The sequence below is a fragment of the Indicator indicator genome, chromosome 5 (assembly GCF_027791375.1).
Source record: "Indicator indicator isolate 239-I01 chromosome 5, UM_Iind_1.1, whole genome shotgun sequence".
Taxonomy (NCBI): domain Eukaryota; kingdom Metazoa; phylum Chordata; class Aves; order Piciformes; family Indicatoridae; genus Indicator; species Indicator indicator.
In genome coordinates this window covers 9042007-9060845 of record NC_072014.1, presented here as the reverse complement: position 1 = coordinate 9060845, position 18839 = coordinate 9042007, and the positions used below count along the sequence as shown (strand labels likewise).

The 18839-nt window shown below is 41.4% G+C and overlaps 1 protein-coding gene across 1 annotated transcript in view; it reads left to right on the top strand.

The window, feature by feature from the left end:
- HECW2 (HECT, C2 and WW domain containing E3 ubiquitin protein ligase 2) overlaps window positions 1–18839 on the top strand; it is a 100457-nt gene that overhangs the window by 69641 nt on the left and 11977 nt on the right. The window contains exons 16-22 of the mRNA XM_054381514.1: window positions 951–1047; window positions 3262–3345; window positions 6178–6287; window positions 10447–10567; window positions 11608–11721; window positions 15644–15796; window positions 17862–17960. Of these exons, the coding sequence (XP_054237489.1) occupies window positions 951–1047; window positions 3262–3345; window positions 6178–6287; window positions 10447–10567; window positions 11608–11721; window positions 15644–15796; window positions 17862–17960 (778 nt within the window). The remainder of the gene's footprint in view (window positions 1–950; window positions 1048–3261; window positions 3346–6177; window positions 6288–10446; window positions 10568–11607; window positions 11722–15643; window positions 15797–17861; window positions 17961–18839) is intronic.

Below are 18839 nucleotides of genomic sequence, written 5' to 3'. Positions count from 1 at the left end.
CAGAGTGGAAGTTAGCAAAGCAATTGTTACAATTTACTTCTGTCCATCAGCACTTCTCAGCTGCTGATTTGCAACCTGTAGGGATAATACTGAAAAGTGTCTGTGCAGAGCCAAGCAACTGCTGTATAACTACTACCTCTCTAGCTTCACTTACTCCATGCAGTGACAGGAGGAGTTGAAGCCAGCAAGTGAAGTTGTGTCCTAATTGCACTCTGTATGCCCAGTGATTTTTTTTTTTTTTTTTTTGGTACAACTTTTGAGCATCTATTTTGGCTGGATTCCAGGAAGTGTTAATCAGCTTGGAATTAGTCATTATCTTAAATTCTGTTCTCAGTTACATACACAAAAGTTTTAGTGGCTGTTGTGCCACCAAGAGGATCATTGGGCTTATTGAATCCAAGAGCTGTCACACTCTGCCGAATCAAGAGAACTGAATCCAATTGACTCTCAGGGGCTCTTTGTACTGGAGCATGTTTACTTTGAAATCTCTGTTCACTGGAATCCTTCCCCTTGCAATGGGCAGGGAGCATGCACTACAGCCTCAGCATTCAGGAAGGATTTGATAAGGGTGTTTCAAGTGATTGGTTAATGTTTGAGAATTGATTTTGGTGCAGTGAAAACCAAGGTCCCTGTGATTTTATTGTAGCAATGGCTATTCTAGTTCCATCTTAGCTAATGTGAATAAGAAAACAGAAATTGCTGACAGAATTAGAGCTGTTAGCAGTAAGAGGAATGTGTCACAATGAGATTAATTTCATAACAAAGAAGCATGTTCCCTAAGTCAGAGTAGAATTAGTAGCCTTGCATGAAAAAGCAGTCACAATCCTGCTAAAATTAAACCTGTGAAGCTGAAGTCTGGTGCCATTATTGTTGTTAAAAGCTCAGGAGTGCAGTCCTCTTTTTTTAGTGTTTCCTTGTTTCAGCATGGTATTTTTTGTTGACATTTTCAGCTTACAATGACAAGATTGTTGCATTTCTGCGGCAGCCCAATATTTTTGAAATTCTACAAGAGCGTCAGCCAGATCTTACCAGGAATCATTCACTCAGGTAAAGAAGTCAGTGATGTTTGCTAGCCCCATTTCACACAGAATGCTAATGAGAATTAGCCCCTTCCTGTAAAATTAGCAGTGGAACAGAACAAATTGTAGACTTGTGGCCTATGAAACTCCTTCTGTCAGAAATAGTTTTGAACTGTATTCCTGTGTCACTGCCTGAAGTCAAGTCTAGGAGAACAGAGGTAATGTGTTATTACCAAATAAAGGTGCCTACCTGAAGATTTTTGGAACAACTGGTGTGGGAGATCTGCTGGTCCTCAGAATGTACCAAGACAGCTGGATGGCACAGCAAATGTGCCCATCCATTGGAGTGTGTGTACATCTTGGCAGCCTCTGGCAGTATGGGATTTAGTTTTGTCCTACTCTTCTCAATGCATATTTACAGAAGGGCTGTCCTGACCTCATGACTTTGGAAGCGGTCTGACATTAGTCAGAATTTTAGTGTTTCTCCACAATGTACAAAATGAGCATCTACAGGTTTTTAAGTAGTCCAGCAAGATCTGGGCAAGGAGGATGTCTGACTGTTACATGGTTGTTGTAACTCCCTGGGAGTGATAAAAAGTCACATGCAGCAAGTGGCAAGATCCCTCCCCCTTTGTGTATCCCACACAAAGATACATTCTATGATTAGGACTCATATGCGATGCATTAAGAGTGTTGAGGGAGGCTCTCCTCCCTTTCTATTTTGCCTTGCTGAAGCTGCACCAGGAGTACTGTGTCCAGTTTTGGGCTCCCCAGTTCAAGAGGAACAGGGAACTACGGCAGAGAGTCCAGAAGAGAGCCATGAAGAAGCTAAGGCAGCTGGTGCATCTCTGAGGAGGAAAGGTTGAGACCCTGGGATGTTTAGCCTGGAAAAAGAGAAGTCTGAGAGGGGTTCTTCTCAATGCATGTAAATATCTAAAGGGTGAAGGTCATGAGGATGCAGCTGGACTCTTCTAAGTGGTGGCCACTGATAGGGCAAGAGGCAAGGAGTACAAGCTAGAATATGAGCTAGAACACAGGAGATTTTACTTAAACTGGAGGAGAAACTTTATTACTTTGAGGGTGCCGGGCTGCTGAGAGAGGCTGCAGAGCCTAATTTTGTGGAACCTTTCCGAACCCGCCTGGACATTGTGATCCTGGGCAGCCTGATCTAGGTGTACCTCCTTTGGCAGGGGCGTTGGACTAAATGATCTCCAGAGGTCCCTTCCAACCCTCACCATTCTGTGGTTATTTGATTCTACGACTACATCTGTTCCTGGACACTAAATTTGATGTGTAGTAGCCAGCACTAGTTTTCATTTTTTTCCCTTCTCATAGCGTGACTTAATCATCTCTGCAACTTCCCAGAATTCAACAAGTTGCCCTGTTTTGAACAAGTTTTGTGATGAGGCTTTTGTGTTAAAGTTTTGGTTTACCTCTTAAATAAATCCTAGCTGTTGAGTCTATAGTTACATACTAGCAGAACACACATTCTCTAGAAAATAGAAAAGGAAGAAAATACAAATCTACAGTTCTTAATCTATCAAAACAGTTCCTGTGCTTGTAGCACTACAGACAATTTTGTCACACCAGGCTCGGTTTGAAATGTGAGCAAATGAATCTGTTGGGAAATAGCATTCAATTTCTGATTATTACCAGTTTTATTATCTTTTTTTTCTAACAATCTGTGTGTTACTATGAGTTTCGGATAACTAGAAGTCCCATCACAGTGACCAAACTGGGTCTGGGAGCAAGGGTGTGTGCCTGGGTGGGACAGGGATGGAGAGAAGCAGTACAAGGGTTTTTCTGGAAGACCTCTTAAATGCAGTGTAGTACAACCCCCTCACTTTTAAGATGGCAGGTGTGCATTTGTAAAATATGGCTTGCATTTGTAAAATATGGCTTGGCTTTGTACACAGGTTCAGAAAAGACAGTCCCTCTTTAAACAGCTCACTTTCCAAATAGCAATGTCCTCCTGCAGGGCTCAGCCTCCTGCTTGGGATTCCGGGACATGACTAGTGTGAGCTAGAAGGATTATTTATTTTGTTACTGGTTGCATGGCTGTGCTGCCTGCAGCAGCCTGAGGATGGAGGAGATGAGGGCAACAGGATAATCATTCCTCAGAAGAAATTAGCTGTTTGCTTGCAATGTGTTGCTGCTCACATGGCCATGCTGTGGCAGGGGAAAAATGGTTTCTGAAATGCAGAAGCATAACTCAGAGGTTGGTTGTTTTTTGCTTACTTAGGGAGAAGATCCAATTCATCCGGACAGAGGGGACACCTGGGCTGGTGCGTTTATCCAGTGATGCAGACCTTGTCATGTTACTCAGGTAGGCACTACTGCTCTCAGCACACCTCTGGAACATGCTGTGGCAGCTGCTGAGAAGCCTTTAAGCGAGAAGTGTGCACTCATTTAGCGCCCTCTTTGGTACTTGGCCTTGCAGCTGGGACAGCTACAGCTGTCAGGTCAGGTTCTTTATTTTCATCATGTTCAGTCTGTAGATGGTAGTTGGAGGTCACAAGGTTTTTTCATAGGAGTGCTAGGATGTGATATTTGTTAATATGCCACAAGGAAAGGCAAGTGCAAGGGTGCTGTGCTTGTGATTTATGAGGGTTTGCCCAGACCACCTTTTCTTGTCCTGTTGCAGGTAGTTAGGTAATACAGTTTGGACCTCACCGCAAGAGTGTGCCTTGTTCTGCTTTAAGAATACATCTGTGGTTGTCAATGTTCATTCTTAAGATGTGCTTTTATTACTTAATGCCATGCTGCATCTTCACTGTGATGAAATCAGGCAGGGTTTTTTTGCTAGAATTCAGCCCTTGTGTCTCCATGTTGTATTCCCATCCAGGGTAAAAGTTCAAGAAGTTCATGAGTACATTTAAAACAATCCAGTGAAATAGGATTTGCATTAGTAGCAGTATTCTGAGGTCAGGCTGCATAATGACAATCTGGTGCCTTAATCTCTGAATTAATTACAGCTTTAAAAAAATAATTTTGAAGCTGTGCTGAAGCTTTTCTAAAACATGGATGTTGTTTCTTAAAAAACCTTTTAAGATTTTTGTTTTGATCAATAACATGTGGGTATGACACAGGTTTTACACAGAAAAATGTGGCTTCAGCTATTTGCTTTTAAATAAAGATTTTATCACTGCTCTTTGACTGGGTTTTGTTCCCTCTGGTGTTCTGTTAAGAGTAAAGACTGCAAATAATTCTTACAGTGAGAACAATGCCAATTCGAGATTTCGATTGCAATCTTTCTTTTGTAGGAAAGTAATAATCAGCATAACTGATTTTGAAGAGAAAAGTAGTAGCCAGTGCCTCTTTGGAATAACTTTCTCTTATTCTTCAGATTTTATTTCTTTTAATCTACATTTTTCCCAGAAAAATACATCATTGTAAAGCCTTGCTTGAGAATCTTCTTCCCATTTCACTGATAATGTAATAGTACTGAGGACCTATAATTGATAAAATGTTGCTTGTGCATCTATTAGTTTCTGAAAGTATTGGATGTTAAGCCTCAGGACTAGACTGAGTTACTGTGAGCTTACTGTGAATACATATTGGTGGGCCAAATTAAAATAGTGTTGCACTGAGATGATGAAATCTCTTTTCTCACCATTATTCAGTCTTGGATGGGTTTTTATTTTTAGCAGTATCTTCTATCAGGGTGTCGTCATGACCCTTCTCTGCGAAACCCTGAAAAGCCAGCACTCTAATCGCAATGACTCAAATCTTCCTGGGGCTCAGGACACTTGGGTTCTCTATATAGCTCAACTGGTTGGATGACCCATTTGCACACCTCTGTTCCTTTAGTTTAGGGGAATGGTATCATTATCCTGTAAACCATTCTGAGATGTAGTAAACATCAGAGTGCAATCACTATTTTGGATATTTTGATTGCTTGAGAACACTGTACATTTTTCACGTGCTTCAGTTAGCTGCAGCTAACTAAAAGCAAACCAACCAATGCTTATGTGTTTAAGGACCAGAGGAGGTACAATACATCACTTCTTTAATTACCCTAAGAACAGCATTATATATTGTGCTGCAGATGCTTCCTCTAAATGCCTTGTTTGGCATACAGCACAATTCATCATTTTAACTCCTAATTTATTTCAGGATTGAAACAGTGCATTAGATTTTACCATATTTTCAGCATCAAGATGTAACATGGAGGAAAACAACCAATGGTCGTGAATGGAAATAAACTGGCAGAAAAAAACATCTCCAAAAACATCCTCATGCAAAAAGCTTTTCTAGTAATTTCTTTGGTAAAACAGCTTAGTAACTGACACCCTTTTTATGCTGACATTGCTTTTGTTGGTTGAGCTCTGTAGTGAAAGGTTGGCTTGTGATTCTTTCTGCAGATCAACTTTTAAAAAGAATTTTGACATCTCAACATTTTACTCTTATCTGTGTTGTGTTTAACATCTAATGTGGACTTCAATATCAGAGCCATTCTTATATTACATATTCTCTCACTTTCTGGATTTGCTTTCATCAGTTTTGGGAGAAGACTGAAACTATGATTTACATCCAGACCCTATGTACACAGATGCAGTGATCAGGCTGTAGAATGTTTATTGTTCTTCTCTTCAAGTTGTGTAGCGATAACAGATGGATGAGGCATGAAGTAACTCAGACTGAATGGGATTCCTGTTCCAGCAACAGTGTTAACATTAAAGATGAAATAAAGAAATAACTTATGCCAGCAAGCTCAATGCACTCAACTTTAGATGTGATTCTTAATCCTGGTGGCTTAGAAAGTTTGTCTCTCTTCCTGGTCTTTGTGCAGCGTTGCAGAACTTTTCCCAGGAAGGTGTGACTAAGGTTATTGACACTGCTGTAATGAGAATACAAGCAATAAGAAAAAAGGGCAGATTTTAAAGTCCAAATAACCCTTTTTTAACCCTGAAAAGAAATACCACATTATATATAGTGATGTCCTACCAAAGCAGTAATTACTGCTTTTCTGCACTGTCAAAATTTGCTTGAGAGAATGACAATAAAGTATTTTGTGGCACACTGAAGTGTGTCTAGTGGAAATAGGTAAGTGCCTGCCAGAGAATGCAGGCTGGCAACTAGGGAGTCATTCCTAGACAGTGAAAAACGTCATTCCTTCAAATAAACCTGTTATTTCTTATCTGCTTCTTTTCACCAGCTTGTTTGAGGAGGAGATCATGTCCTATGTTCCACCACATGCCTTACTTCATCCCAGTTATTGCCAGTCCCCAAGAGGCTCGCCAGTGTCTTCGCCCCAGAACTCTCCAGGTGAGTTGCTCAGGCACAGCTTCTGCAGGGGCTGTATAAATTAATTTCTCTTTCTTCTTGGTAAGGACTGCTTCCAGTCCAGTCACAATCCTGATGCCTTCCGCAAAGTCAGGGAATAAAAACAGTAGAAAAATTGTTTGAGTATTGTTTTGTTCGTTGAAAATTGTGGCAGCCTAAAGCTGAGAATCTACTGTTTGGAAACTCTGATTTATTCCCCTTCATGGTTCCCAGCTTTTTTAGGTAGGTAAATTTCCATGAGCTGAAGTACTCTCTGAGAGTGAGTGGTCAGTAAGCTTCTCACTGCAGTACTTTCGTGGTGATGGTATCTGTCAGACACTGCAGTAGAGCCAGTCCCATCATTTACCTTACATTATGCTGCATGTAATGACTTTCCACCTTTCTGAAAATCCAAGTTGTGTTGTTCCAGCAACAACAAAAATTTATTCTTTTTTTTGAGCCAAGTCAACGAATGTGGTTGCATTTGATTGTCAGACCTGAACCTTTGCCTCAAGCTCACAAGATGTTTTGCCAGTAGAAAAGATTAGGGTGGTACAACTTCAGAGGTCATGATTTTGTTCTGACTTGTAAAACACAAGCTTGTTTTTCACCGATGTGAAACAACTGTCTGCTCGTGCCAGGATCTTGATGCCTCAAAAATTACCAATATGAGATCTAGTAAGTAAGCTGTGGGTCAGAATTAAATGATTTCAAATAGGACAAGCTCCATTTGACCTCTGCAGGCTAAGTACAGCAGTTTGAAGTTCATAGATGCCACTGTTCTTAGTTTTCTGGAGAAGATAAAAGGTCAGTAAAATAAAACCACTGCAGTAAATGGGAATTGGCTTAAGGGAATTTCTACAAATTTGAGAGCAAAAGTATACAATAAGTAGAGAACATTTGGGATGTAAGCAACTCTAGGTAGTTCCAGATGGTAGGAAAATTTTATTAGTAAAATGCTGTCATTCCTCACAAGGGTGGTGAGGCACTGGAACAGGATGTCTAGAGGAGTTGTGGAGGTTCCAAGCCTGGAGTGTTGAAAGCCAGGTTGGATGGGGCCTTGAGCCACCTGGTCTAGGAGGAGGTGTCTCTGCTTATGGCAGAGGGTTTGGAACTAGCTGATCTTTAAGGTCCCTTCCAACCCAAACTATTCTGTGATTTTAATGAGGTTTTTTTTTCTAGTTCACAATCATAAACAGTTTAATTTCCTAGAAACCAGATTAAAATCATTAATAAACACATCCTGAGTGGTGGCTTTTCTTGCTGCTGGATATAAGACCTCTGTAGGACCTATGTGAAGAAACTATCCAATGACCTTTAATGGTCTTACAGCATTCTGCAAAGCAGCAAAATATAATGTTCACATGTGTTGATATTTTTGTTATATACATGATTTAGATATAATTTCTTCCCTCTGGAAAAAAAGAAAGGAATAATGAAATCTACATGTGTGCACCTGATTTCCCTCTGCAAACCTGGCAGTCTGCTCTGAGTAATGTTTTGGCTTTCAGGAATACAATTTCTTCTTGTACCAAAGAGTGCTGGGCAGGGATCCACTGCACCCAAACCATTTCAGGATGCTTTCCATCTTTAACACGAGATATTGTCATTGATCCTCAAAGTAGCAGCACACAGCAAAGGACCAGCAGTGATGGTTTGAGTCTCATTCTCCATAAAATTGTAAGCTCCATTCTGTTTCACAGAAAACAGAGAGACAGACATTGAATCTCCCCATCGCTCTGGAAATGTACATGTTTGTCTTGGGGTACAAATGACTTTTTTGATGAGAAACTGTAAATAGCCCATCGTTTGTGTGGAGGCTCTGTGTTTGTTTTATCAGCCAAACTGGCTGCTGCTGCAGAGGTTGTTAAGGATCCATTGTTCAGACCCATCACAATTGGTTGTACTTTCTCTTTTGGGAAGGATGAATAATCATGAAGCTGCTCTTTATATCTGCTTTAGAAAACAGCCTTTTTGAAAATCAAATATGATTAGCACATCACTGGTGTTTTCAGCTCTCCCATTAATATCTTTTGTTCCCAAGGCGGAAGTAATCACTATAATTGCCCAGGAATTTCTTGGCATATGCATCTGATTTGTAACGAGGACTTGTCATGTGCTGACAGAATAATACACTGCTGATTCGTGAACCATGAAGTAATGTGTTGCCAGGTTGATGTTCTGTGGTATCTCAGCAAAGACTTCTTCCGGGGTTAAGATGAAAGTTAACTTGCTGTGTTTTTGGTGACTACATTTTGGTACCTACTTTGACCCAAAACAAAGTAAACAAAGTAGGAGCACAAGTTTCTGGAAGTTTCAGGTTTCTGGAAGTTTTCACAGGATCACAGGAGGTTAGGGGTTGGAAGAGACCTCTGGAGATCATCAAGTCCAACCCCCCTGCCAGAGCCAGAGCAGGACCACATAACCATATAATCTAGTGCGGGTCACACAGGAACACATCCAGATGGGTTTTGAAAGTCTCCAGAGAAGGAGACTTCACTCTCTGGGGAAGCCTGTTCCAGTGCTCTGTGACCCTTACGGTGAAGAAGTTCCTCCTCACACTGAGATGGAACCTCCTGTGCCCCTTGTCCTATCACAGAATTCAGGTGAGTGCCTCACTAGAAGCCCTTGGTGCCCTCAGTAAAAGAGGATAACTGCTACAGATTAATCAGTGGCCATGATTTCTTTATCTGGGAATATCCTACATGCTCCAATTGAAGCTTTGAGGACTCCCTGATGCTTCCTATTCCTCCCACAGATCACTCCAAGCCTAGAACAAGTGGCAAGTGTCTTTCTGGTCAGACAGGTCTTTTAAAGACCTGCAAATGGCGTTGTGTTCGAACTGTTCTGGCTTGTTGTCTCTCTCTGCTCTGTGCAGAGCTCAGCTCTGTGGAGGCTTCCAGCAGCCACTTCCGCAGGCTGTGCTCACCACCTTTCCCATCAGACGTGTGCTGCGTGGCTGAGGAGGGTGCCCTCCTCCCCCTGCTTCTGCCCACAGGCTGAGCGGATGCACGTTCTCTCTGAACCTGACGCTCTCATGCCTTCACCCAGAATAACAAACGTTTCTCTATGGGCTTGGTTTTGTGCGAGGAGCCAAAAACCCCTCACATGAGGAGCTGACTGTCACTTAAATTCTTCCTATAAGTGCTTCTGAACTGTCCACTTGTATTTCTAGTGTATTATGGGCCTGTTAGATGTGCACAGCTGCAGATAAGTGGTTGGCAACCTGTGTGCTGAGGGCAGGAGGAATTTTAAATGTCCTCTGAGGGTTTTACTGGGCATGTCTACACAGCCATGCAGGGGAGGGATGTAATATTATAAAAGCTTTGGGTGAGAAGATCCATACAGAAGGACTGGGATTAACTGGCTGTCTGACATGCTGTCCTGCAACCAAAGCAACTGAAGGAATCTACCCAGGGATACAGTGGAAGTTCTAAAGGTGGTGGCATCCAGGGCAGATAAGACTAAACACCCAATTTATACACATACCCAGAGAACTTGTGTACACAGGTGTGAAGCTCTGCCAGTTTTTTGGCATACAGATGTCATCTCTCCCTGCTTTTAAAGGCACTGACCCTCAAAATCAGTTTTTCAAAACCAGATCACTTAGATGACCATTAAGGGTGTTCCTGCAGTCACATATGAGTAGTTCTAGAGACTAAAATTTAGAAGTCTGTCCATTCTTCCAATATTTTTCTTCCTCCTCTTTGCCCAAGGAAAAACCTTCTACTAGGGAATTTCTTCTTCAGCTTGATGTATTCAGCAGGGTCACAGCAGAGGCTTCATTTCTTGTTTTCCTGATAATACTAAAACCAGAACAGAGCAGAACATTTATTGCAGGAACTGTTTTAAAGGTTGGACATGAAGTGTACTTGACAAACAAAAGTTAGACCTTTCTAGTTAATTGTTCTGGTTTTTTAACCAGCTTTTGTGTTGACCTGGATTTTCTCTTAAGATTTGCTTTGGAAACACGATACTATTGGAAATGAGCAACCCCAAAGTCTTGGATGCAGAGCAGATTTTTAAAGAGAGGCAGCTTTTACTCTTTATGAAGGTGCCGAACCAAACACATGCCATGCCTTTTGTGATTAAGGAGCCTCTTGATGGGACATTAATCAGGTCATGTCATGACAACTCTTTCTTCACTTTTTGCTTCCTGCAGGTACTCAACGTGCCAACGCCCGAGCTCCAGCTCCTTATAAAAGAGATTTTGAAGCCAAGCTGAGGAACTTTTACAGGAAGTTGGAGACTAAAGGATATGGACAAGGCCCAGGGAAATTGAAGTACGTTGAAGAATTCCATGAAATGGGATTTATTACTCAGGCATCCTGCCTTGCTTTGCATGTCCACAAGCTTCTTCCCATTAGAAGGAATGCAGATGCTACATTTTCCTTGTGCTTCTGGAAATAAAAAGCCTGTCATAGTAAACTTAGTGCCAACGTGATTCATAGCAGAGGATACAGCAAGTTCTGAGCACCACTTCTTTATGTCTCTTCCAGCTATGTTTTCATACAAATAGTATTACCAATATAATGCCAAAAGGTACTTTGGGAAGGGGCATGCAAGACAGGAGGCATCTGAATTCTGTTGTAGCAATTGCTATGATATAAACAGTTAGACTCTATTTGTGTCTTTTTCCACTGAAAAAAATAGATAGGCTTTTCTTTTGTACTTATTGTCTGTGTTGATCTGACAGTCCTCTTTTACCAAAGAGGATTCATTAAAATGAAATATTACTGAATTCTAAGGATTGGCTTTTAGATCTTTATGACAATTCCTCACTTTCCCAGGTTTTTTTCTAGAAGGTACATTTTTTTCATACATGATGCGTCCATCAGCTTTTGGACAGACAGCTGCCATTCCTTCTGGATGATTTGTCCCATCATGCTTACTCTGATTCTGAAATGACTGTTCAGTGACTTCCCCATGGTTTGGTGTTTTTCCTTGTTAAGAGATTGATTTTTACATAAAAGGTTAGATTGTTGCCTTCAGTGGGCTGATGAAGAGGCCCAGCCTTACAAAAGGATTTTAAACTTAATGAAAATGCCCATTTCAGTACTTTCTCTGTTAAAGCCTTTAATTTAAGGAATAATTACAATTGAAAAAATAAACCTACTCTTCTTGATACAAGAGTCATTTTACTGAAATCTAAAGCAGATCCTTAAGGGAGCCAGACTAGCAGATAGAAGCTGCGTGATCTGGATCAAATCATCAAGCGGAAATGTCTCTATGAAGTTACTCTGTTATCTTGCAGTGTCAATGGATGCTTCCAGCAGTAGCTCATGTCCACAAATTGCTGATTCAGAATTATTTTGCTCTTCAGATTAATCATCAGGAGAGATCACTTGCTGGAAGATGCCTTTAACCAGATCATGGGCTATTCAAGAAAAGACCTGCAGAGAAATAAACTCTATGTCACGTTTGTTGGGGAAGAAGGGTGAGTAGAACAGGGAAGTCAACGTTCTCTCAAAACTGTGTCTTGCAGCCACAGTTTCACCAAACCTCATGTGGTCTAGAGTGCAAAGAGGAAGGATTACAGTCAGGAAATGCCTCAGACGTAAGCCCGGAACATACAGCTGTTCAAGGTGTGAGATGTAATGTATCCTGCCTTCACAGAAGCAGTCCCTGTGTTGGTGTGGATTTTCACAACAGTTGCTGTGTTTCAGAATGTTACTGGGAAAGCAAAGAAAAAAACAGACAACTTTCTCTTGTTTTCGTTTTGTCTTTCCTTTTTTTTCCTGTCAGTGCTGGCGTTATATCTCCAGTGCTTATTAACATTTATCTGACGTTTGTTGGAGGTAGGATGCTTAAAGAGTAGGCTAAAGGCTCAATCCTTAATTTAGGTCCTGTCTGAGGCAGTAGGAGCTAAAAGCCATGTGTGCTACAGGAGCCACTCACTGCCTCTCCAGCTCAGGGCTTGTATCGCAAATAAAAGCAACTAGGCTGTTGCTGGTTGTCAAATAGACACAAATATTCCTCACATTTAAAAATCCATTCAGAGAATGCTCAGTCTGTGTCTAGTGAAAGTCTAATGTCTTACAGGTAAAACAAGACCTTAGGCTCATTGTCTGGAAAGGACTTTTGAAGGTCATCTAGTCCAATACCCCTGCAGTGAGCAGGGACATCTCCTTCTCTGGAGGTACTCAAAACCCACCTGGATACACCCCTGTGTGATCTACTCTAGGTGATCCTGCTCTGGCAGGGGGGTTGGACTGGATGATCTTTAAAGGTTCCTTCCAACCCCTAACATTTTGTGATTCTGTGAAGCAGAGCAGGTTGCTCAGAGCCCCAGCTAACCTGACCTGGAAAGTTTCTAGGGATGAGGTATCTATCACCTCTCTGGGCAACCTGGGCAACCGTTTCACCACCCTTACTGTAAAAAAATCTTCCTTCTATCCAGCCTAAACTTCTTGTAGTTTGAAACCATCAGCCCTTGTCCTGTGGTTAAATTTTCTTGGCAAATGAAACCGGAACAATATTTGCCTCTTTCATCTCTTGATTTGTGCCCTCTTTGGCAGATCTTAAAGCCTGCTGCCTTAGGCACAAGTATCTATGTTGAGATACTTGATGAATGTATTTGGAAATACATTCCAAATGTTACTCCTTGATATTGAGGAGACTGCAGCCGCCGGCTCCTGGAGGGCTGGAGTGTGCATTATTGCCATACGATGCTTCAGTCTTTCAAAGAGCCAAGTTGTAACCTCATACAACATCAGATAAAAGTAATCTGGTTTTGATGCCCCCAATAATCCTGCTTGTTTAAAGCTCACCCTGAAGTGCTTAGTGCTAATAAGGACTTGCTGCAACCTTAAAATAAAAAATGTTGACAGCTGAGAGCCAAGTGTGGACTTGTTCATATAAATAACATCACTGTGCTGTCTGAGGAAGAGCTCAGAACTGGAACAGCAAGGCTTGGTGCAGGATGAGATTGCACTCTATTGACAGAGCAGGGTGGGGATGCAGGAACTAGGGCTCTCTGGCACAGCCTTTACTTTCCCAGCTACAACCTCGGCTCCAAGTTAAAAATGAAAGGTGAAAATGTAAAACCGTAGGTGAGATAGACTGATCCAGGTAGAATGTCTCCTCTCATCAGAATTCAGCCTTCTGCTCATGAAGAGTGACCTGGAGATGGGGTTGACCACAATACTCTTTCCGTTGTATCTAACTCCACACAATGCTCTCTCCTTAGTGGAAAAGAATGAGTTAATTAAGAGCACAGTCAAATTAAAATGACATCAATTCTCTATTTACAAATCTGTGCCCTGAGTGAGGAAAGGATGTGTGCAAGCAGTATTATTTCATCAGAGGTGGTGCAAGATGATGTATTACATCAAGCTATTAATTTGGCTAGGTGCAGAAAGACAGATGAGGGTGGAGGAAAGGAAGACGGGGAGGAGAAGGAGTACTCCAGGTTAATTGTTTCCTATTTGTGCCTCCTTTTCCCTTTTTAAGTGGGAGTTGGCTCTTGCATTTATTTTCTGCTCTGTAGAGAGGTGTAATTCTTCATGCAATAGGTAATGAAATCCTCACAGATGAAAACATTTTAGAGAGTACTGATTTATTAGTGTGTAAATTAGTAATTGGGCAACTTGCACACAGCTGTTGCTGTTCATGATTTCTGTAATGAGTCTCATACTGTCTGGTATCTTCTTTGGACCTTCAGTCTCTGCAGTCATGCAGCTGTGGTTGTTGGTTTAGTATTTTTGCCTCTGTACTTTGTGTGGTGATGAGGAAATGTTGATACAAAGAATGTTGTGGTTCCTTTAAGTTATTATCCCTCGACTCTAGTAACTATGAGCAGAAACTGCTTTGCATTGAAGAGTGGTAAATCTAAAGTATTAATGGTGCTTCCTAGGAGATGAGTGTCACGTTGTCAACAACAGATCACCTCCTGAATACCCAAATGCCCCACAGTTGCAGCTGTTGTGTGGTTGCATACCACTTGTATGAAGTTTTCTCACCCTTGTGCCAAGCCTTTAATTGTGGGATAAATCTGACCGGCAGTGCAGGGCTCTCATGATTGATTTATTTAACATGACTCACAGTAACTCTGCGTACAAAAAGGAGCTGTATGAGAGGGCTAGCAGTCAAGCACACAATTTCTGTCCCATCTTAAGATTTCATAGTGAGTCAGATTATCCAAGAGTCTTACAGATGACCCCTTCACTTGATACTGGTGTTTGTGCTGAGATTAAGATCCAACCGTTGTCCATGATATCAAACCACTTTGGATTTTTTCTGCAATTTGAGGGTAGAATCTGCCCTTCTTGCCAGGGTAAGGATCTGTTTCAGTACTTCACTTCTGAAATTTAATGGAAACAAAGTCCTTCCAAGTGACTGAAGGGAAGATGTTTTTTGCTCAATAGAGGAAAGAGGCTTTGTCCTCAATTTCATAATGGTACCTAGCCTTTACTTTACTGCCAACTTCATTCTCAAAAACAACAGAAGTCGTATGTGAAAGCTGACTTCCTCTCTGGTACTTTTGGCTACGCATTCTCTTAGTACTAAAGCAAGACCTTGAAAGTCAAGTACGAATTCTTCAATCTACAGAAGGTGTGTCTTCCTGTGTATTTGTTAGGGTTCTCTGTTCCCTGCAGGAAAACCCCTAGTTTTCTGTTTTCTAAGTCTACCAGAGCATTCACTTCATACTGAGCTCATTTCACTGGTGACCTGCAGCGTAATGTCAAAACTCAATCTCACTGCTTTGTCAGCAATGAGTTTGTTTATGATTTGGGAAGAAGAGATTGTTTAGATTCCTTCTTCATTAGTACTGGAATCTTAAAATAGCTTAAAAAAACCCACCAAAGGAAACATACTCTCCAAAAGACATTTGAAGGCACTCAAGTTTGGAAGGCACACAAGAAAATTTAGACCAAGAAAGATAAATCACTGAAATTATCTCAGATTATATTGCTAGGGAAAACAGAAATATTATCCTTCAAATTCTCCTGTTGTTGCAACTCTGCAGAGACAAAATATGAGCATTGTTGGTTGTCATCCTTGATTTGTCATATGGAGATGGGTCTAATGCTGGCTGTTCTCATGTTTCCTCCTCCCCCCCTACTCCTAGTTACTTGGTTATATTCTCATGGCAAAGAGGCCATTGCAGCTGGAGCCAGCATTTGTTATGGGAGCAGCCCACACAGAGCCCTTCATTCCAGTCCTCCCAGCCATTCCATTTCAAAATAGCCCTGTGAGGACTTGGCATACCTTGGCATTAAGTAATCTGCAGGATAAGGGTTCTGCCTGAACTCTTAAGAAATTCTAGTTAAGATCTAGCATATGGAATGTAGATTCAGACAAAGCATTTCCTTGCACACAATGAATGCTCTATAGTAATGTCACCTTTCTCTTTCAAGGTTGGATTACAGTGGGCCTTCAAGGGAGTTTTTTTTCCTGGTGTCTAGGGAGCTCTTCAATCCCTATTATGGTTTGTTTGAATATTCAGCCAACGATACCTATACAGTACAAATAAGTCCCATGTCTGCTTTTGTGGACAATCACCATGAGTGGTAAGAACTATGTTTCTTCTTATTTTTCAAAAGTTTTCTGTTGTTCCCACTTGTTCTCAACTGCTCATAACAGCTCAGACATACAACAAAGAATCTGATCTTTCTAACCAGCAGCAAATTAACTGTATTTTGTTAGACTTTGGTGGGGGTTGTTTTGCTTGTTTGTTTATTTGTTTTTTCTTCTTGTGGTTTGAAATGATCTTATTTCTCATAAGGTCAGCAAAAGTCTGGTTGGGAACATGTTGTCTCACAACACAGCTCTCTGTGTTCCGTGCACATTACCAGTCACTTCACAAAAGCAATATAAGCCTCTTGTGCATTAAAAAAAAATGAATGAAACATTGGCTTCTTGTCAGCTAAGGATATGAAGGGAGATATCCAACACATGTTACTGTACGCTGCTTGTTTGAGTCTTCCAAAAGAGTGCAGAGGTCTCCTCAGTGGAAAACACCCAACATACCTATTGGAAGGAAATCTGTGGAGGTGTCTGTTTTTGTGGGCAGGGGGAAAGGCTACTGGTTACAGAGCTCAAGCAGTTTGTGCGTACGCTTCTAAAACAGTTATCAAGGATTTTTACATAATCCCATGTTCACAATCACAAGCCGGTTTAAGCCACCCTCAGTTGATTTAAGCCATGGCATCACAGTAAAGCTGTGCTGTGAATATTAACAGAATTCTGGTGTGTAGCTATTTAGATCACAGCAGTACTGGAATGACAGCTGCTAGTCTGTGTAGGAGAGATATGTACTGGGGTCTTATTTCTTGAAGCCAGTTAAGAGTGAACATCAGAAAGGAATCTCATTACCCCCTTTAATAGAAAATTAGATGGTTGTCTGCAGCCAGTTCTGTTAGGTGAAGCAACCTACCTGTTGAACTCTAGTGCTGCAACAACAAATGGCATATGCTGCATTGCTGTGGTTTGAACAGAACAGTCTAGCTAAAAGGAGAGGAGAAAAGCTGTCTATACTGTGCAGCTTCTGCCAGTATTTTATGTTCCTCCATGGCTTCTGCAGTGCTGGGGACCTTGGGGTGAGGGAGGCATGACCCCTTCTCTTTCTGGGAGTGCTGGTGCAGGTGACAGCACTGGACTCTTGTACAGCCTCAGCAGGAATTCAGGAATGCAGCTGTGACAAGCAGTTATGGGTAGAAGGAGGAGGCTCTGCATGTCACATCCTCTTATTGCAAACCCTGTGTACTGGCAGCTATAATAAAGCCATAATCCTTCCAAGAGAAACATTGCTGAGAATGTTTAAACAGAAAGCCTAAGAAACATTATTTTCATCAAAAAGCATTAGACATATCTGGCTGCAGAGATGTGGAGGATTTTTTCACAATGCATCTTCATTCTCATGGGAATATTTACAAAGACACAGCTATTTCAAAGCTGCTGCTGCCTGACCTGTCTCACTCTTCCCCCAACCCTCACACACCCAGCAAAATGACAGTAGTTGGAGAAGAAGGAGAGGGGAGGGGAGAAGATAATTTAGATTCCATTCACAGAGGGTTAGAGAGCACTGTGATACACAGAAAAAGCTCCCAGCCACTGTTTGTCAAAATACATGCAGAACTCCATAATCACCAGTCAAAAGAGGGAGGAAGGAGGCACTGGAAGCAGAAAAAAAACATGCAGCAAGAACTGTCAGGTTGGGAAAGGGTAGAAAAACCTTTGGCCTCCCAGTAACACAAAAGCAAGGTAATCCTGTATGGGATGTGTAAAAAGAAAGTGGGCAGTGGCTATCATTTGGAAGGCAGGCTTCCATAAAGGGCTGGTCTGGCAGGGCTCCATTGGGCTAACAGGGATCTGACATCTTTGAGAAGTTGCATCTTGGGTATCTGAGGGATTTTCCACACCCTGCAGACTTAATTTTTTTCTGTGACTTACTGAGATGCAAAAGAAACACAAGTAAAAAAAAGTAAACAGTCAAAAAAAAAAAATCCAACCCACAATTTAGACATAGTTATCTGATCTAAAAATGCTGTTTGGAAATGTGTGTAAGTTTTGATGACAGAGCAGTGCAGAAACCACAGAGTTTCATTGTAACAATTGTAACTCTTTCTCTTCCAGGTTCAGGTTTAGTGGTCGAATTCTTGGTCTTGCTCTGATACATCAGTATTTGCTAGATGCCTTTTTCACAAGACCCTTTTATAAAGCCCTCCTTCGAATGTGAGTAGACACTTCTGTCTCCTCTTTATTTGGTTCCATCCCCATGGACTGTGCCATTTTGTGCCGTTGTGATGTTTGATTGTCCAAGCAGACAGGCTGCCATGAAATGCTGTGGTCTTATTCCAGATATTGAGAGTTCTTACTCCTTTGTCCTGTAATGACTCACAGGATAGGCTATGAATCACTTCATAACTTAGACTGCAAAACCCATCTCAGAGGTAGCCTGATTGCTGGCAGTCTCCATTTTGAGGAGCTTTACTCTGCTGTACTTCAGACTGTTTTCAGAACTACTGCTTCTCTTCTGGTGGAAACAATGAAAGCTGCCCTTACTCAGCGTGCCTGGAATTTAAGACCTAATGAGTTCAAGGTGCTTCACTTCTTGTCTTCCATTTGAAAACTGTTTTTGAGAGGGATTTTTTTCCATTTGAAAACTGGTTTTGGAGGGATTTTTTTTTAAATTAAATATCATACATTCTAGTAGTGTGGAGTAAGACATCCAGTCCTATTGCACCTGTAGTTTTTGAGTACCTAAAGCCTAACAGCACCATGTCAATAAGGGTAAGGATGTATTCTGTGTGGCCTTTAATACTAATAATACATGACTGCCAAATTACATCAGTTGTTTAACATGGTTTAACTTTTACTAAACAGCAAAATTTAGAACGAGGGCATCTTTGTACACAGCCTAATTGATGCCACTTCCCCTTCCAAGCCCTGAACCTTCGCTTCCTTCAGAACTGATGAGCCATCCAGATTACTTCTGCAAACAGGACACTGTGCCAAATCCAGCAACTTTCAGTTTTGTTAGTAGAGGCTGTTAATGCAGGATGACACTTAAACTATACCACAAGTGTAGTTGCTTGCCCCTGACTTCGTGTG